Genomic DNA, 21,556 nt, shown 5'->3' with positions numbered 1-21,556 from the left:
TGTGTCAGCAAAAGGACTACAGCCTAATGCTTCACATGTTGCTGCAGTGTCCCAAGCTCCTCCACCTACAGACACAGTTAGTCTCTGGTCATTTCTGGAATTACATCTTGGTATGCAAAATTTATACAAAATAATACAGCTGTAGTGGAGCCATTATATGCCTTTCTTCGTGGTTCTGTTTCATTTGTCTGGACAAAAGAGACCCAGCAGAATTTTGAAATGTTTGACACATAGTTAACAGCTTGCATTTTTTAAGACAGAGCTGCCCACCATAGTTACCACAGACGCATCAGACTATGGTATCAGGGCAGTGATTACACAGCTGCATTCTGAGGGTACTGATAATACTGTAGCTTTTGCATCACGCACACTCACCCAGGCAGAAAGTAAATACTCCACAGTGGAAAAGGAGGCACTGGCATGTGTGTGGACGATGGAGAGGCAGGGAACATTCCTGTGGGGAAGGAACATCACATTAGGAACAGATCACACTCCACTGACTATCCTCGAAAGGACATGGAAGAGCGGGTATGTGCATAGTTAGGTGGTCAGCTAGGCTAATGACCTATACTTATGACTCAAGTGTAAACCAGGATGGGAAAAGTGGAGGCATTCATCAAAGCATGTGTACCATACCAGTTACAGAGGACAGTGCAAAAGAACTTATATCCGACAATGAATCACAATTCACTTCTCACGAGTTTGCATCCTTTCTGCATGCAACTCTGCATGCTACAACTCAGTGCTACCCCGCTGAAATATTACGTGAGACATATGTGCACAAAGCTTCATTTTTCAGGTGTCAAGCTACTAGTCCCATGCATGCCATCATCTTAAAAAAGCAAAGCATATACAGATAAGATGCATGGTGGGAGACATCTCTCTTTTTAATGTTGATCTTTTGTCTGAATGAAGAAATCCAGGATCCTCCCAATGACTCCCCTCAAAGTGATGGCAAAGAGGGGGTCATATTCGTACGAACTGTCAGATGGTGCTGGAATGCATCTCACCTAGCACCTGCATTTCCACGAATGGAAACCGAGGAGCCACTGATGAATAGAATAGAAAGCCTTTATTATCATTATACACAGCATACACAGTATACACAGTACAACTAAATTGGAAGCTGCTCCTTAAAAAAAAGTGCCCACAGTGCAATATTTAAATAGAAATTTAGAACTATCTAATAAAAAAACTATAGAAACATATAAGTACCCTATAGACAAGTAGGACAGACAACCACACTGTAAATGTCAGTTAGTGCAGATTCTCATTTAGCAGCGTGATGGTTTTGGGAAATAAGCTGTCCCTGAGTCTGTTTGTTTTGGCCGGTATGGACCTGTAGTGCCTACCAGAAGGCAACAGGTTAAGGAGGTGGAAGCCAGGATGGGTGTTATCCTTCAGAATGTTCCTGGCCCTACTGAGACAGCGAGAATTGTAGATGGAGTTAATGGAAGGCAGAGAGCAGCCAATGATTTTTCCTGCAGTATCGGTCAGCCTCTGCAGCTGGAGTGCCACACTGACACAGCATAGGTCAGTAGGCTCTCTATGGAGGAGCGGTAGAAGGTCACCAGCAGGTGCGTGTGTAGTTGCTCCTTCCTGAGCACCCTCAGGAAATGAAGCCGCTGCTGGGCCTTCTTAACCAGTGCAGAGGTGTTGACTGTCCAAGAGAGGTCTGCGGAGAATTTGAAAGATTCCACTTGCTCCACACGTTCTCCGTTCATGTGTAAGGGGGCAGGAGCAGTCCTGTTCCGCCGGATGTCCAGGATGAGTTCTTTAGTCTTAGTGATGTTTAGTGCCAGGTTGTTAGCTGCACTCCACTCACCACGTTTCAGGACCTCATCTCTGTAAGCCGTATCGTCTCCCCCTGTTATCAGTCCCACCACTGTTGTGTCATCAGCAAATTTCACTATGATGTTCTCTGAGTGGGCAGTACTGCAGTCGGATGTGTAGAGTGAATAGAGAAGTGGGCTCAAAACACATCCTTGGGGGGCTGAGCCGGTGCTGATGGTACGGACGGAAGAGAAGTAACATACCAGTTTCACCTGCTGGGGTCGGTTGGTCAGAACGTCTTTGATCCAGTAGCAGGTTAATGGTGGGAGCCCCAGATTGACTAACTTGGGGATCAAAATGTCCGGAATTATTGTGTTAAAGGCAGAGCTGTAGTCAATGAAAAGCATCCTGACATAACTCCCCCGTTTCTCCAGGTGAGTCAGCGCTGAATGGAGAGCTATGGCTATTGCGTCTTCTGTAGATCTGTTAGTCCGGTATGCAAATTGATGCGGGTCTACAGTAGGGGAGAGACAGGCACTGATGTGTTTTAGAACCAGTTTCTCAAAGCACTTGGTGATGACCGGGGTGAGTGCTACCGGGCGAAAGTCATTGAGACTGGTCGTGGGTGATTTTTTGGGGACTGGGATAATGGTGGCTGATTTCAAGCAGGCTGGGACAGCTTGCTTCAGTGACAGGTTGAAGATATTGGTGAAGACCTGTGATAGCTGGTCAGCACATGCCTTAAGCACCTTCCCGGGTACCCCATCCGGGCCTGTAGCCTTCCTGGGGCTCACAGCACAAAGCGCCTGTCTCACATCCTCAGCTGCAATAATGTGTGGGGGGGAGCCAGAGACAGAAGTGTGTTGTAGTGGGAGGGTGGGTGGTGTTGTAGTTAAGAGCTGTGCCTGGGTCTGGATGCTCTGCCAAACCTGACGAGGGTTGTTTAGCTGCTCCTCTATTGTCCTCTTGTGCTCTGCTTTGGTGATTCTGATGCCTCTCCTCAGGTTAGCACGTGTGGTACCATATAGTGCTCTGATGGATTTTGACATAAAAAAATCTGCCCAAAATACACAGACCAGAGCCTCACTCATGTCCAGAAAGGCACCCGTATGGTCCAAGTATTATGTGACGCAAATGTCTGGGGAAGAGAAAAAAAAAAAAAAAAAAAAGAAGAAAATCTAATGTGGAACATGTGTATGACTAACCCATACATTAGTACCTTGGGAGTAGTTATGTTGCATTGACCATTTTGTTTGTGAAAAATACTCCTACTTATTTTGCGTATTGTATTATTTACTGATTAAATAACATAATTGCAAGTGCTCGTTTCGACAGAGTGTAACATTTCTTAAGAGAAGAGGATATGTTGTGTCTGTGGAGAATCGCTAGGGGGAGCCAGTGTTATGTGAATTGTTGCCGTATGTTATGAAGAGTGGGGGGGGGGGGATAAGCTGGTTATTGTCTGCTAAGTTACGTTCTCTGTACTATGTTTCTTTTTTTTTGTTTGTTTATTACTTTAAGTTTTAAAAAGTCTCCTCCATCAAATTACAGGATGGACAGTTCTGTTTGGGATGGATGGATACATGCACTAATATATAAATAAATATGTGTGTAGGTGAGAGAGAGAGAGAGAGAGAGAGAGAGAGAGAGAGAGAGAGAGAGAATGTAATAGCAGTATTTTACTGAGACATATCCAATGACCCAAATCTATAACTCATTGTATAGGCAGACCTTCAATTAATGAACACAAACTAAGCACTAAGTACTACCAACATTATAAATTAAATTAGCTGAATTAATAGTGGATGGCTGATAAGTATATAAAGCACTTTTTGAATTTATAATTAATGGTTTAAGCAAGTTAAATTCCATTTGTAGATGTAACCCAAAATTAATCTTTTAAATAGAGGCAATCATTTTAAACATCTTAAAATTATTACCTTTGGATTACTGATTAAATTATTATAATCTGTGTGAATACATCCTCTCTCAGAAACATGATACCCCATCAGTTTCAGAATAGGCTTTATTTTTAAATATACACTTAAAATATTTAAATGCAATAAAATAATAAAAGCATCAAAAGGCTTTAGGAAATACAGACATAAGGAACAATAATTTACTAATGCATTCTACAGAATATAAAATGGAAAAAAAAAACATCAAAATACATGAATATATAATAGTTAAATAAGAATTCTAACTTGACTAAAATTATTTTAAAGTCAAAGTCTGGAGAATAGCACCACATTCAATGGATGCATGCTGGAATTTACTGAAGGAAAGTGAAGTTGCATATATTTTTAAGAAAAAAAAAATCTAGCAATTATAGTTGGGATCAACCCACTCCATCACTACTGGAGACTGAATTGGTGTATCTCTGACCCAGCAGATGCTTAGTGTTTATATATATTTAATAAAAAAGACAAATTGCAAGAGCTTATAATGTTAGTAACTTAAAAGGCTATTGTGTATTGTGAAACCTGTACTGTACACCTGCATATTAATTAGCATTTTTGACTTTACAAGGAAATTACAATGCATTTACTCCAAGTTTCTGTATAGAATAAAAGAACATAAAATTTACAGAAAGATAAAGTCATTTCCATTCTAGGGTGTTTACCCCTCGTTCTACAGTCTTGTTTTTCATTACAATCTGGTTCTTCATGCCAATCTGCACTAAACTGCTTGTGTGAGAAAAGCATCTTAGATCCATTTGGATCCCTCTCTTAAGATAGAGTATAGGTAAGGATGTCAGAGGACATTGAAAGCAAATTTTTTTGCCTACTCATGAGAGTAATAGGTTACTTGGGTGTTGTAAAGTATATTGTCCAAGTTAATTATGGTCTCTAGATTCTACATTATTCCATTTTTCTTTCCTCCAGCTTATCAAGTGCTAAACTGCATACAAGTTCAACACAGAGTGCGATGAGTCCATGTGTGGATGATGCTCAACCAGCAATTATGTTACACATACATGGTCACATTGTTTTGGAGCCCAGACTGGAATGGTACTCATCAGAATTAATGTCAGTGAAATGGCATGAATTTCAGCTTCATTCCCTTTTAGTTTCTGTATATGGGATTTATCTATTAGACCTCATCTTGTCTGCAATCCAGGCAGTGTACTTCAAAACACGAGTATAAACACCTGGTGTGTCTTTCTTTCCACACCCATCTCCCCAGCTGATCAAACCTATGAGGTTCATTCTGCCATCTTTTTCACACACGAGAGGACCACCTGAATCCCCCTAGATGGAGAAAAAGAGCAATACATTTCTGATCTGAAGATATTTATTTATTGGATTTGTAATTGTATTCACAAAGTGAAATTCAGATTAATTACAAACACAGTGATCCATTTCAAGCGTTTATTTCATTTAATCTTGATGATTATGGCTTGGAGCCAATGAAACCCCAAAAGTCATTATCTCAAAAAAAAAACAAAAAAAACTGAATAATCAACACCAAACACCTGAAAGGTTTTCTCAAATCTTCAAAAATGGTCCCTTAGGCTAGATAATCATGGGGAAGACTGCTGACTTGACAAGGAGTGAACTGCTGCTGGAATCAGTGCTTCAAGAGCCACCATACACAGACATAGTCCATGTCCTGGATACAACGGTTGCATTCCTTGTGTCTAGCCACTCACAACCCAGAGGCAATGCCAGAAGCTTCTTACCTGGGCCAAGGAGAAAAAGGACTGGACTGTTGCTCAGTGGTCCAAAGTCTTGTTTTCAGATTTTGCATTCCAAATAGATTTCTGGAGGAAGAGTGGAGAGGCACACAATCCAAGCTGCTTGAAGTCTGGTGTGGAGTTTCCACAATCAGTGATAGTTTGAGGAGCCATGTCATCTGCTGGTGTTGGTCCAATGTGTTATATAACACAGCACAGCTGTCTACTAGGACATTTTAGAGCACTTTATGCTTCCCTCTGCTGACAAGCTTTATGGAGCTGCAGATTTCATTTTCCAGCAGGACTTGGCACCTGTCCACACTGCCTAAAGTACCAGTACCTGGTTTAGTATCCACAGTATCACTGTACTTGATTGGCCAGCAAACTCACCCGACCTAAACCCAAAAGAGAATCTATGGGGTATTGTCAAGAAGCAGATGAGACACCAGACCCAAAAATGCAGAAGAGCCGCTATCAAAGCGGCCTGGTCTTCCATAACACCTCAGCAGTGTCACTGGTGGATTTCCTCCATGGCACACTGCACTGATGCAGTTATTCATGCAAAAGGATCCCAGACCAAGTATTCAATGCACATACGGTACATCTTTTTCAGTAGGCCAACATTTCAGTATTAAAAATCATAAAATTTTGGGGTTTTCATAGCCTGTAAGCCATAATTATCAACATTAAAAGTAACGCTTGAAATAGATCACTCTGTTTGTAATGATCACTATGAGTTTCACTTTTTAAATGTAAATGAATACTGAAATAAATTAACTTTGATGATATTCTAATTTATTGAGATGCACTTGTATCTGCTGTGATACAAAACTTATTTTACTGTTTAAGCCAAATTCAAAAACTATATCTTAGGAAGTTAATAACCACACACACGCGCACCCACTTTTTTGGGATGGGGGGGCGAGGGCCAGTTGCTTGTTTTAAAACAAGCTTTCATACTATTTTCAGACAACTTGTGTATTTCAAAACATACCATTACCATTATCTCTCATCTAGCAATATTTATAATAAAAATTAAAAATTCAACAGATTTAAGATTATTTCACTTGCTGAGAAACCACTAGTGTAGGTTTATTTAAATTTATTGTTTAAGGCAAGGTATATTTCAGGAGGGTTTTTTTTTTTTAGGTTTGTTACCTTGCATGCATCATCCAGACCACGGGTGTCTCCAGCACACAGCATGTTGGAAGTAACCAGACGTCCAGAGAGTTTCTCGGGCACACAACGCTCCTGAGGCCACAGCCGGACATAACCTCGCTTCACTCGTTCAGAATAGAATGGAGAGACTGAGACAGAGTAAGAGAAATATTGTCATTCATTCAGAAATACTTTTGATACCAGCACAATCTCCTTTAATATTTATGATGAGGACCATATTGAGGACACAAGTGTGCTTACATTCTTCTTCTTTGCCATAACCAGAAATCTCACACTCCGTCCAGTCTTGTAGAACCAGATCAGGTTGTGGTAAGCACACAGGCAGCACTTCCGGAGAGTGAACAGCACATATGCCAATCTCACTCCTTAGCTTTAGAATAGCTGTGAGGGAAAAGAGGAAAAACACACACAAAGTAAACAAAGTCACATTCAATACCAATTAGTGTCTTAAAATATCTCACATAATTTGTGCTGAAACAGGAACTGATTGTTTAAAGGAACATAATATTATTTCATATATTGTCAATGTAGAAATAGGGTACCATTTTAAAATAAAAGCACAAAGATTTATAAATGGTTTAAAGGTTATTAATTCAGTTTTAACACCTCAAAAGCTATTAATCACCAAGTACAAATATAAGGAGCAACAATGAAAGTTTCTGGTAACTTGCTAAAAATGTGAATAAAAATAAAGCTAGAAATTGAGAATGTGATTTTTGTCTTTTTTAAATGTAAACACCACTATATTATCAATGTCTAAAAAAAAATTCTATTTGTGGCCAATTGATTGTTTAAAGGAATACTACGTAAGATTTGGGATTTAACTCCTGGGGCTCCCCCTAGTGTAATTAATTTGCACAGCACTGTACTGAAAGCAGTGTGGAGTGGGAAGTAGTGTCCTCCACAAGTTACATAGTGTAATTTCTGCAGTGTTGGGCCCAGACTAGCAATGACAGAGGCTCAATTTTACCTATTAAAGCATAACACATTTATCCATTTAAAGGAACACTATGTAATATTTTTTACTTAAAATTACAGCTTAAATCATTTAACAAAATGTACTGAAGGCTTAATGTTGACTGATGGAGAAGACAAAGGTCAGCATTCTACAAGTTCTGTGGTTAACAGTGTAAAAGGATGTGGGTATCTGGCAAATAACAGGTCACTTACCCTTTTTATCCATGTGTTATAAATGATTATTAATGATGTATAAAATGGCTCACAATCTGTTTATTAATGTTATTAATTGGGTTATAAACACAGTAAAAGTGTAGTCAATCTAAATTGGGTACTGAAAGGAACTAAAAAAAAATGACTTTTTAATAGAATGGTGAATTTTCTTAACTTTGTTTTGTGTTACTGTACCAGGAAGGGACCGTTTGTTTTAGTCCGTTAAACTATAGTCTAGCAATACAGGTTAGCTCATTCTCACCTATATCATTATCATAGGTATCATCATTGTATTGTTCATGAAGCCAGTATTTCTCTACATCAAAGATCTGCTCGCTGCTGGAGTTCTCCAACCGGAAGGTTCGTCCAAGGGTCACACGCAGACGATCTGCAGTAAAACTAAATCAGTACACATTAGTGCTTACACAGAAAAGTCTAGTAAAATATTGTTATTTTCTCACAAATAATTCAGATCTATATAATAAATTATTTAAATACCTTAGAACGTCTACACCATTTCCATATTTTAAACACAAACCTCAGCAAACATTAAGCAACTAATTATTACTGATTGTAGTTTCATATTGGAATGTAGTCAAAATCAACTCTGGCGGGAAAGAGAAGAGACTCACCCCTCCTGAAAGCAGTGGGCCGCAGAGACAACCCAGCAGGAGTCAATAAGGACACCACCACAAAGAAAATTGTGTGAACTGGAGCGTGGCCGGTACACGGTGATGGCTGCTTGCCATGGCTGCTCTTTGATGTCACTTGTCTGACCACCTCGTATCCTGAAGACAGGCAGAGAATTTGGTTTTGCAGAACGCTGCCCACAGGAGCCTGAAAAGGAATAAAAATTGGGGGAAAAAAATGTTTTCTGTATAATCTGTGTACTTTATTCTTTTTTTTATAACAAATCTCTTCAACAATTAATGAAAACCTCTCAGGTAACAGGGTTCTGCAAGGACATTTTGAGATGTATTCAGACATCTTGCTCCATTCAGAACCACTACGTTTCTCTAATATGCAACACATTTGATACCATTCACTTTGATCTTATTTGTTTAGACCTTAAATTACTGGAAAAAATATTTTCTACACCTTTTCATACAAGTTCATATTTAGAAGTGATGAACCAACCTTCTTGTGACTAACTCACATTTAACAAAATTCTGCAGTTTTTAGTGCTTTGTGCCAAAGATTTTGCATGTCCTTGTTTAAAGGTGCTATGCCTTTTTACAGATTTTTTTCCCTCTCATTCCTTCCTCCTCACCTCTGTCATTTGCTCTTGAAGGAGCTCTCGGCCCAAGGGTGGTGATGGTGGGAGTTGTCCTTGCTGTGGACAAAGCAAATGTGATCAGAAACACATGCATACACACTCTCTCACACTCACAGTAGAGTCACACTAAGAAGTCATCTGTGTTTAATTAGATGTTTCAGAGCACAACAAAATGCTCATGTTCATTCTGGCAATGAGCCAAATTAAACAAGATTATTCAAGGAGAAACTAGTTGTAATAGTTTTTGGATGCCATAAAGACCATGACATCTTATTGTATACCTTAATGCATGCATCAGTGGAGTTTTAACTGCTGAAGTCTGAATATATAACAGATGCTGTATGCAATTTCATGTTAGTCACACATTCCTTTTCATCATCAGGTACGGAAGTGTGTGATCTGCCTCAGTGTTGCTGAAGTTTACTTCTAGTGTCACAAGAACAGACTAACCAGAGGACCACAATGTTATGTCACTATGGAAATGTCGTGGACTTACAGCATTTTGTGATATTACACAGCTCCCACGTCAGCTGGGAGCCTTTGTAAATGTGGCACCATGGACTGAGGTCACCATCTGGGTTCCTGAAGAGTTAAAAAAAAATAAATAAATTAAAAATAGTTTGTGTATGTAATTGTGTATTTATTTATTTTATTTTAGCATCATATTATGCATGTAACAGCATCTAACACTAAATGTGGCTATGAACATTCACATGCCCATGTAAGGGAATTGGAGACTTATGGAGACAACTGTTAGCGCTGTAACAAACTATGAACAAAAAGAGTTCCACATTTAATTTTAATATATGGTTAAATTATACTGGAAGCCAGGTTAGTTTTAGGTTTAGAAATGACTGTTCTTTTGTTAATGCCACTGTGTGCGTGTGTACCTGCAGTAGTTGTGGCTGCCAAGGCCCAGCTCTCTAGAATCTGGTCTCCAGGCCGTGTAAACCTTGTGGGAGATGGCTGGTGAGTCCCAGGGCAGACACTTGGCTCCACTCTTACTGACTGTTTGTGTCCCTCTGTATGACTGCCCTGACCCTTGCATACATTCTGCTGCAGGAGCTAACACACAGACAGCACTGTTACAGGAATGCATGATATGCATTACAAGTGAATGTCTATGTCGGTGTGTAACAGCAGCTTGTCTTACCCTTTGTGCAGCTTGGTACACTACAAAACTCCCATGCAATCTGGGACCTTTTATACACATAGCACCATGGTTTGCTGTCTCCATCTGGGTTCCTAAACAAGTATATTTTGCATTAACTGTTTACCAAAGAAATAAGTCAATATTGTTTTCACGTATAGCATTTGGGAGACACTGGATGTGTGAGTTGTTATTTTAATACAGTAGTTATAATATTCTTGCCCAAACAGGAAATCAAGCCCCATCATTGAGGGCAGTAGTGTTACCCCTTATGACACACCACCACAGCTGTTTACTGTATCACATAACAGTTTTGTCTGTGAAGCAAACTATTTTTAAAAGAGTCATAATTAATTGACTATGTTGGATATTTTAAATTCTCCTAATGGTTTTTATTGTAAGAAAGAGTCTGAATCTTATTCAATAACTAACAATTGGTAATTGAAATTATTTTGTATACATAAATAAGGAATATCAGCCACAGAAATAATTTTTTTGTTGCTCTTTATGTCTTTGTCTGTACCTGCAGTAGTTGTGATTTCCTAGCCCAAGTGTAGCAGCCTCTGTTTTCCTGGCAGTGAATCTTTTGCCCCTGAGTGATGTGGAATTCCAGTTGATGCACTCAGCACCAGAGCTGGCAATGCTCCATGTTCCTCGATAACTGATACCTGACCCAGTAGCACACTTCTCATTTAAATCTAAGGAAATAAATAAACATACACATTTAATATACTGCAAAATCTCAACAGTTCTTAATAGCACATTTATAGCTGAGAATCAATGAATTAAAAGGGCATTTCGTATTTAAGCTTATACAAAGTTTAAAATAGCCAGCGGCGCTGGTAAAATTTAATAGGTTTACTGATCGTCTGTTTTTTTACTCACCAATCTCGCACTGAATTCCAGCAAAGCCAGGTGGACACTGGCAGATAAAGTCCATTGAATACACAGCCTCCTTACAAGTTCCTCCATTATAACACCTTGACATGTAACACGCTGTCAAGAAGAGACGAGGATTTAGAAGATATGACATTTGTAAAGTCTTTTTTGTATAGCTGCCAAACAGGAATTATTAAATAAAAATGACACGATAAACTGTAGATATAATACCTCACAATTATATTCATACTCAGATTATTTAAAAATAAACAACTCTTTACCATCTACATGCCCGTTATCTGTTACAAAGGTCATCGAATGCTGGATATTTTTGGTGGGAGGGCTGTTCTCAGAACAGTAGTGACAGTTTAAAAGTAGTAGCTCAGCAGTGTGTGATCCACACTGTGGAAAGGATATGTGTAACTCAAGTAGCCACTCTTATTTTCACTGAGATTCCTTATCCAGTGTGAATCCACCACAAACATACCTGAGGTCTTCTAGAAAAATGACATTATCTCAGTTCCCCACATAAAAGTAATCCTGACAAAGTAGGGCTTTAGTCTATGAAGCCATGCTATTGAATCTCGTACAGCATGAGGTCTGGCATTTTCCTGCTGACCATGGAGTACCCAGAACAAGACATTGTTTTGATGGCAGCATAGGTCTGTGCTGTGGTTGCCTGTGTAAGTGAAAATGATTTTCACATATATCCTGCACCAAGTACATCATGTTAATATGATGCTTTCTGCCTGAGAACTCTATGGGCAGGCATATTCAGCAGCAGGTTTTGTCCTATGCGTTGTTGCCACAATTTTCCTTGACTCGGTTAAATCCAGTGAAATTACAAAAATCTCAAATGACTTGTTTTGTTGATCTTCCCATCAATAAATTTGATCAAAGATGTCTGAATGCATGGTAGTGGGTGTAAGCAACTCACTAGTGATTGGAATATAGTGACATCGTGCTCTTCCTCTTGGGGCACAGCGGCAGTACTCAACCCTCTGACCCCTCCATCGCAGCCACGTTTCCCCCATCTCTCGGACTGCAGTGGAGTCTGAGTCCACACAGGGATCTGACACACACACAAAAACAGACAAAACAACTACAGTTGGACTATGTCTTGTTAGCGAACAGAGAAGACATTGTGATACATAGAGACTATAGTTTTCACATTCGTCCATACAGATAGGAGAAAACGAGACGGAGCAAAAGGGGAGACAAAGAAAGACAAAAATATGACACATAATATAAATACAAAGTATAAATATGCTACCCTTCATTAAGCAGAGTGAATGAGGTTTAAGGTATAGTTGCGCCCTCTAGTGTGAACACAGCCATCTACACTAGAAATGCCTAAATTGCATACTATGATTGTAAACAACTTTGGGTACCCTTAATCCAACCACATTTTTTGTTGATTTCCTAACTGAGAACACACCTTATATTTTCATAGACAAATACTATTGTCTGACTGTGGCAAACCTGTTGACAACCTGGGAAAAAGGACACTGGAGACAGGACCTTTTGTCCACAGGCCATTTAATAGCAACAAGCAACTCCAGCTCAAATAAGCCTTTCAAGATCAAACAAAACTCTGTCTGTCTCCTCTGCTCCTTTTCTTCCCCGCATGCTCTCTGTCCCTTCCTTGACATCCTTCATCCTCAGCAAACCAGATTTGGCCTGCTTGTGCTCACATAGCTCTGTGCTCAGTTACAAACACAATGAGACATAAAAAGACCAAATAACAAAGCTCAGTGTGCCTTACCTCTGTAGCTGCGTGTTCCTCTCTTCTCCCTGTGAAGCACCTCCTGAGAGACAGAGAAAGATGACTTTATTTTTATTTTTTTTTTATTTTTTTTTTGGGGGGTGGGGGGGAGACACCTAGTTTTTGCTTCATTTTGTTATTATCCATTTCACCCACTTTCTTTTACTTTGTAAATATTGTTACATTTATCACCAATAAGGACAACTGTAAGAGATTGAAAGACTTAACTTACTACCAAAAACACCATAAATTTAGTATCTTAAGCACGTCACTATGTCTCAACACAAAAAGTACATATATTCAGTGTTTAAAGAAACACTAGGATTTTTTTCCTTGCTCCCCCCTAGTGTAAGTAGTTGGGGTTTTTTTTAACAGCACTGTATATTGGTAGAGGAGGGAGAGAGGTTGGGCTCCAACTCTTTCAAAAGTTACTTAGTGTAGTCACTGCCCAGTGTAGCAATGACAGAGGCTCCATTCAAGCTTTAAATTTTAAAGGTAAAAATATTTAGTTCCTTACATAGTTCCTTTAATATGACAAATCAACACACTTGGAGAACACTACCTACAAATTGTTAGCTAACATTGGTTTGCCTTGTTAAGAGATCAGGCCATCTTACCAACTGAGAGAGAAAGCATACCCAATTATTTACTCATGTATTCAGATATGAATGGCAGTGCTTTTGAACACAAACATTTCAAAAGTACTTGTGAAAATGTAAGTGTTATGTCCATTCCAGCTTACCATGTCAGCTAAAGTGCAGTAAATCACTGGCAGCAACAGCAGCAGTTTCATGTTTACTCTCATATCAGTCAGAGTTCTGGCTGCACAAAAGACACAATTAAAGAAGGAATTTTCTGGCAAAAGAAGTCTACAGAAGGTGTGTGTGTGTGTCTGATATTTTGGGGGATTTCTATATGTGAATCACCCCAAAGCAGGCATTTAATTTGTTTAAATTAACTTTGACTCATTTCACACACACACACACTCAGACACTAAAATACAGCTGTGTAGTCTTTTACAGACTACTAAATAAGGCACAGATTTAAACCAGTGAGGAAGTAACACTGCGACACTGTACTATGCAAAACAATACTCAGATCACACAATTACACAGAATGACAAATATTTATTCTCCCTTCATATATGGATGCTTTTGTTACTAAGAGCTATTCTGGGGACTCAATTATTTCAATAAACCCAGATATTTCTTACCAAAACATGGAAGAAAACGGAAAAAAATAAAAAATAAAAGAAAACTGTCCATACAATCCAAGAGTGATTATGAATAACCCCATGTGTTACTAGCACACTTTTGTTTACCTTTATTCTACAGAAGTTTCTACAACAAGATACAGAAATCAGAGAGTTGAGGGAGGAATTAAGTTGGTGGATATAAAATAACTAATCATGTGCATCATGACATCAAACTACACCCCCACCCTGCAATATATAGATTTGACTGCATATTGGTTTGCAGCTGTTTATTTTTGTAGGACCATCCTTGCAACACCCCTCCATTACTCCATGTGTTCTCAGGACCTCCAGGTTAAGAACTCCTGATCTAAAGTAACTAATCAATAACAGACATACACACATACAGTTTAAAATCAAAGTCTCTTTTGGCATCCATAGAAACTCCTTACAGTTGCAAATGGGGATAATGGATAATTAATTATAATTAAAGAGTTGTAAACTTAAAGAAATACACTTTCACATATTGGTTTAGCATATATATAGCTGGCCAGACAGAAAATAACTAACATTAGCATCGCTTTGGGACAAATCAGGTCAGCAACATGAGTCATCTTGAAAGAAAGTCAGCCCAAAAAAAAAAAAAAAAAAAAAAAAAGTGCAAGCGCTGACCACTTGAGGAGTCACAAACAATAGTGTGTTCACTCATACCTACACACAAAATCCTGCTTATCCAAACTTGTGGTGCATTTTAGTCCCTTTTTACAGTAAAGATGGGTTTATATAAACATGACCCATGTCTCACCGTAAACATATCAGAGTTTGTGTGTATTTGTCTGTGTACATGTTCGTGCCAGTCTGCCTGATGTCATGACAACATGCATTGCTAATGCTTGACTCGCTCTGTAGTTTCAACTCAGCAACAGTGAAAAGATCTAAACATTCAAATGAAAAAAGTGAAACGCCAAACTCCCCTTAATTGCTTTTCAAACCAGGGCTATTACTGTTAAGTTAGTAATCCAACAAACACCTTAATGGTTCTTGTTTCTTAAAAAATGCCAAACATTCATTGTCTGAAACTGCTTATCCAGTTCAGGGTCACAGTGGGTTCAGAGCCTACCCGGAATCTCTGGGGGCAGGAATAACCCACAAACCCTTTCACCCACTCCACATTTTTTTTTGCCTAATTGTTATTTTGTTAATATTATAGAAACCCATGAATCAAAGTTATTAATTTAAAACATTATTTTTTCTAGTTCAAACTCATCAGTTTCAGTGATTTTTGGCTATACATTATCAATCACCTAAAGTTTTGGCTTCCTCTCAAAACAACCACATATCTAACAGCTTTTTAACAGGGCTATCCTTTGGAAACTCATAAAATGGCTTTGCAGAATGGAATGAAAAGTAATCAACCAGCCAAGTTAACACATGTAGGTCAGAGAGAGAAAAAAAAAAAAAAAAAAAAAAAAAAGGTTAGAAAACCTTGAATAAAAATAGGATGCTTCTCTTTTTAGATATAACAGCTCATCTCTTCTTTGACTATCTTTTTTTTAATCATATAATTGCACCTAATACATTTTTTACCAGAAAACTTGATATCTGCAAAAACAGCAGATGGTAACAAAATGCTAATAAATCAAATGTCAGTCCTTAGCCAGAGGAAAATTAAACAATGTTTTCCTCTTTAATTTAGTCACTGCCAGTTCCACCCTTGCAAAAAGCCTCCCACACTCACTTCTAGCTTGGAAACATGGTGTGTGACAAGTACATACTTCCTCACAGACATTTGCTGCAAACAGACCCACTATTTAAAAAAATAAATAAAAATAAAGACAATGCAAACTAACCAGATTTGTTATATTAAACTACCAGGCTCAGATGGCTGAGGCGACGCTAGAGAATGAACATGTGATCTCCCAGTGATGGGGCTAAATCTTAAAAAGTAAAAAGATTGATCATATCAAGCAGAAAATAATCTTATAACTGTAGTACAATACATAGTTTAAAATTAGTTGAATTATTTAAAAGTGTATGGAATTTTAAATTTGAAAGGTTTCATTACTTGTAAGAAATATGCCATAACACACACTGGATGATGCACCAGTTCATCAAAAGGCACCACACCTTCAGACACCTCCCAGCATTTGTTTGTGTGGCAGTGAGATTCCCTATTGTGCCAAACATGCAACACACAAAGGGCAGTTAATTTTGAACACACTTTGTAGCAATTTCTTGATATAAATGATTTGAACAAATATGGTAATGCTATACTTCTCCAAACTCTTAAATGATTTATTCATGACATGTGCCTAAAATTGAGCTGCATTTTACTCTGGATATAGAGGTTCATTTGGATTTATTGTAATTTAAAAGTTTTTCCTTCTTGGAGATAAGGCTACAGTTATTAGATCATTTATATTGAAACTAACTCTACTTTTGCTTTAAATAAATATTTTAATGACAATCACACAAAAAATCCACAGCTTTTATCATACCACCTCTATTTTTTGTAGGTTTAAATACAAGCTGTTGTAGTCAACAAATGAATGGACAGACCACAAATTAAAAATGATACTATACACGGTGGTGCAGCAGGTAGTGTTGCAGTCACACAGCTCCAGGGACCTGGAGGTTGTGGGTTCAAGTCCCGCTCCAGGTGATTGTCTGTGAGGAGTTCTCACTTCGTTCGTGTGGGTTTCCTCCAGGTGCTGCGGAGTGTGTGAGTGTGTATAACCCTGCAAAGGACTAGCACCCCCTCCAGGATGTTTTCCCGCCTTGCACCCAGTGATACCAGGTAGGGTCCAGACCCACCGCGACCCTGAACTGGATAAGCGATTTCAGACAATGAATGAAAGTGTCTGTCTATCAACATGGCTTGTTCATATGTTAATGAAAAAGCTTGACAGCTAAATGAAACATGGTTGGAATGTACACAAAACACACAGCAACAATTTAGAATCCTACGGTTGGTTAACGCTGTATGAACACAAATGTGTGACAACAGCAGCTTGAAGCACACAGCAGGAAACATATGGTCACAACTGACATAGGAACGCGTGTGCGCACACACCCAAAACAAAAAAAAACAAACCAAAAAAAAAAAAAAGCCCACACACAACTTTACCCTAAGATTTAATATAAAAACTATTAGTCTAATTCCAAACCTGAACTTAGAATATGTCTTCACCTTAAAATTTAATGATTTACATTGCAGGGTGCAGTTTTAGGTCCCACAAGGAAGAGATGTTCCCACGATGTGTGTAAACATACTTTTTGGGGAGCAATACCTGTGCATTAGGCGTGAGTGAACACAAACAAAAGCAACCCCCTCCTCCCACAAACACACAGCAAAACCTGTACAACAAATGGGACACTAGAATCAGAGGCTTTTAATACTGAGAACGATATAGTGAGGCATGTTCCTGCACAGATGTGTAATTGGAATCCCCCAGACACAAAGCCTTTAACCACTAACCCTGCTCATAGTCTGTGTCGCTGTTATTTTTTGCTGTTTACTCACATTTTCTTTTAGCCAGCCAGACAAAACCACAATTCATGAACAAAGGCTTTGGTTTAACAAGTCTGAGTGCATTTCAGTATCATGTACATTGTACATGAATGTCCACCAAAGATGTAGTAGACATTAGTTATTGTCCAACTTATTAATGCACTGGAGAGGGAAAAAAAAAAAAAAAAAAAAAAAAAAAAGATGACAACTCATAATACACTGCAGTCAATCTATTAGTTTTTGACTTTTTCACATACAAAAACAGCATGACAGCAGGGTTAATTCAGAACCTGCTGTTGCCCTTAAATACGTTTTTGTTCAGTACCTGTTAAGGGAGCACAATTGAACACAATACCACTTGTGTTATGTTGCTTACGGGAACGGGTTGTGTGTAACAAGTCTGACACTTTAAAGCCTCTAATGCAGAACAGTGTCTACATTGTAAACTGAATGCAGAGGGAGAAGGAGGAAACTGCAGCAAATGGTGATGAAAGAGCAGGAACATGTGTAAGGGAAGACAACTGAGTCATATTCTAAAACAAAGAAATTGATGACATACATATGAAGTATGCAGTATCATCTTACTATACATGTAGGAGACTAGAGTCACACTGATAATTTCCTTAAATTTTCACTGTAGAAACATTTTGTAAATATATAGTAAAATTGCCAGGAAAAACAAGAAACATGACATCACTGAGAAACCTATACCTCCTGACTTTGCACAGATTAATATTTCTCAACTAACTTTAAAATCAAGAGCAATGAACTGACGGCAGCACCCTATAAAGATGGTCAGTCTTTGACTGGTGCTGTAAATATGTATCTTGAAATAGTGAAGGAAAAAAAATGTTTAAATCATAATTGTTTTTGATATATATATATATATATATATATATATATATATACACATACTTAAATTTAATTATTGTCCAGACATATCTGCATCTACGCAAAGCTCACAGGACCAAAAAGTCACAAGTTGGGCTCAACTTAAAGTCTAGATGAGAATTTATACATAGAAAAGACCCCTTACCTGATTTTAAGGCCCCTTTTATGAGACTCAAGCCTACCAACAAATCTAATCAAATGTGAAAAAAAATTAAATAAATCATCATAACTAAACCTCTGTACACAATAAGTATGCCCACACAAAAAAATACAAAAAATACAGGAGTCTATTAACAGACAAAGAGTGCATTAGAGCATGCTGTAAACCTGCTGACTATGAAGCCTACAAAAGATGCTTTCACCACACATTGACACACAGAGGCCAAATCAGTCAACATTTACTAGTAAGTTAAAAGGCACTCATAGTATTCACCAAACTTAGCCATGAGAACATAACTGCGGTCTGGTACTGATGTTAGATGATCATTTCAAAATCATCCCAGAGGTATTGAAAGGGGCTTAAATCACACAACATTTGAAACAAATCAAACATTTTTAAATTGTAAATATAGACCACTGGATCATGCTCAGATTTTTTTCACCCGTTTAATTAGAGTCATCTAATGTATTTGATTTTTAACCTTAATTTTGGGTTTTCTTCCAAGATAAATATAGAGTGACTCATAATTATGCATGAGCTCTTTTATCTGTTCTCATTGAGAAATGTGTCTGGGCTTCATGCTGCGAGAGAAAAAGAGAAACCAGAATCCCCCCTGGGCCCAACACACAAACAGACAGAGATAAGGGAAAACAATGGTGAATGTGTGACAGTAAGGCAGTGAGCAGAGAGAAAGCAAAAGAAAAATGGGTATTGAGTTTAGAAGAAAGTGTTAGTAAAGGGATTGAGAGAGGGAAAGAGAGAGATACTCTATTGTATGCAAACATACTACAAAACCCACTTGAAAGCGCACAAGTACCAGTGTATTTTGTAGTCCTGTAGTCTTCAACTGAAACATTTTGCCTGTCGTCCTGTAAAGCTTTAGTGGTTGCTCCTCTCCTCACTAATCTATCAGAGCTCAGTCTCTTTGTCGTGTGCACTGCCCGTTTGTGTACGTGAACTGAGTTTACGCAGCTTCAGTGCACTGAGCTTCAGAGCGCTATCAGGGACATTCAGACCGCACTAAACCCGAGATAAACCCTTCTCAAATACGTCCTAAATACTGTCACTTTCAACTGCTGTTTGTATTAATCCTGGCAGAACGTAACTTTGGCACCATTTAAGGTGGACCACGAAAAATTAAATAAAAATCTGGCCAAACATAAATTCAGAAGTGCTTACCTTTGGACTTTTTTGTCTCCTTTTGTTCACTAAAAGTAAGTTACTTCTCCTCTGTAATCCGTAAGTGCCCAGCTCTGCGAGAATGTGTTCCTTTGCTGTACACGCGAGTTTTTATTCCCTGAGCGTCTCAGATAAGGGCGGGGTTAATTTGATGATGACGTTTCTGATGATGAGGATGATGCAGCGTCCTGGGCGGGGTTTACGTAGTGTGTGTGTGTGTGTGTGTGTGTGTGTGTGTGTGTGTGTGTGTGTGTACAAGGAATATATTTCTGGTTTACACCCTCACATTGTGGGGACTGCTCTTTCTTGTGGGGACAACAAGGCGGATCTCACTTTTTAAAGCATTAAAACCCCTATCCTCTGATTGATTACAATTCTAAAACCATATCTCTGCCCTCATAATGACATATTTTGAAGTTGTATTCATATTCAGAAATAAAACTTTCTAAAAACAAATTCAGTGAAATTACCTTCCCCTTCATTTAGTACAAGCCAATCCATGAATATACAATTGGTCTCCAGTTATCTGATATGATCTTATGAACCAGATTATTTCTTTTAGGTTATGACATAAGTTATCATTGTTGTCTGAATTTGTCAATTTAGACCCATGTTATTTAATGCTAGTATTGTTAATATACTATGACAACCTGGGAGTTAGGTAATTGAACACAGCCATAACTTTAAATAAAGCAACCTTTACTTAGCCCTCAAAGGGACACAGTTCAGAATGATGTAGTGAACAAGCAGTATTTAGGATTAGTGTTTAGAAATGGAATGTCCAATTTATTTATTATTTACCCACTATCATATCTCGTTTGAACTCTGACGTCACCTTGCCATGAGAACACTGGCCAGTATTCAAACTCACTCACCAGCTAACACCTAAAAACTTATTTAAGTGTGCGTGTTTCCAAGCCTTCCCTGAGGTAACACCACTTCATAATCGATTTTTGTATTTCTACCTTACTTTTAGCATTTCAGTATTAATAAAATACCATGAATTTCAATGGAGGGTTGAATCTTATGTTGAAGACAAACTACATGTTTAGGGGTTAGGGTAAGTTTAAGTAGTTTGGGTTTGGCTTGTAGTATTTATGGATAAGGTAAGTCTCTACAAAATCAACAGAATTCTGTCTGTGTGTGTGTGTGTGAGGAGGGTGGATGTCATACTTAAATCAGCCTGGTACTAAACTCTCAGAGGTCAGATTAAGATAAGAGTGTGTTCAGTGAGTAATGCCCTGTCTGTGATGTAATATATAAGAGGTGATGGGATGATGTACTGGGTAAAACTATGTGAAGTCAAAACATGAGAGAAAAGCATTTCACAGTATCAAACACCTTTTTGAAAGAGACCTCTAAAAACTTAATGGCTTTCTCTGTCCTGATTTTCAACAGACACACAAGTGATAATAATAATAATAATAATAATAATAATAATAATAATCCTGTGGTGACCCTCACCACAGATTCTCAGGACCTTCAGTGTGTGTGTGTGTAAGGAAGAGGAGCAGCAAGTCCTGCCTCTCTGGGTTCTCCATTTCTCTTCTTGCACTTCTGGATCTTCCCCTGAACTTAAGCTGCAGCTACCTCTGTATTTTCGGTAGTGTTGCAGTCACACAGCTCCAGGGACCTGGAGGTTGTGGGTTGAGTTCCACTCCGGGTGACTGTCTGTGACGAGTTTGGTGCGTTCTCCCTGTGTCCACATGAGTTTCCTCCCATGGTTGATTGGCGATTCAAGAGTGTTCATAGGTG

The 21,556-nt window shown here is 38.4% G+C and overlaps 1 protein-coding gene across 2 annotated transcripts; it reads right to left on the bottom strand.

The window, feature by feature from the left end:
* Positions 1 to 3,860: 3,860 nt before the first annotated feature.
* On the bottom strand, positions 3,861 to 19,909 carry plat (plasminogen activator, tissue). Of its 2 annotated transcripts, none has more exons than XM_066643992.1 (15): positions 19,802 to 19,909; positions 13,611 to 13,690; positions 12,869 to 12,911; positions 12,041 to 12,175; positions 11,110 to 11,220; positions 10,748 to 10,922; positions 10,228 to 10,319; positions 9,965 to 10,139; positions 9,571 to 9,656; positions 9,069 to 9,131; positions 8,431 to 8,635; positions 8,061 to 8,197; positions 6,869 to 7,009; positions 6,608 to 6,756; positions 3,861 to 5,024 (listed from the first exon to the last, which is right to left on the bottom strand). In XM_066643992.1, the coding sequence occupies exons 2-15, from the start codon at positions 13,671 to 13,673 to the stop codon at positions 4,860 to 4,862; spliced, it is 1,740 nt and encodes a 579-aa protein (XP_066500089.1). In that variant the 5' UTR covers positions 13,674 to 13,690; positions 19,802 to 19,909; the 3' UTR covers positions 3,861 to 4,859. The 2 variants fall into 2 exon arrangements, with proteins under 2 accessions (XP_066500089.1, XP_066500090.1); XM_066643993.1 differs by having other exon boundaries at positions 13,611 to 13,686; positions 19,802 to 19,890.
* Positions 19,910 to 21,556: the final 1,647 nt, after the last annotated feature.

Source organism: Hoplias malabaricus, chromosome 14 (assembly GCF_029633855.1).
Source record: "Hoplias malabaricus isolate fHopMal1 chromosome 14, fHopMal1.hap1, whole genome shotgun sequence".
In the NCBI taxonomy this organism is placed as follows: Eukaryota; Metazoa; Chordata; class Actinopteri; order Characiformes; family Erythrinidae; genus Hoplias; species Hoplias malabaricus.
This window is presented reverse-complemented; position numbering and strand designations above follow the sequence as displayed.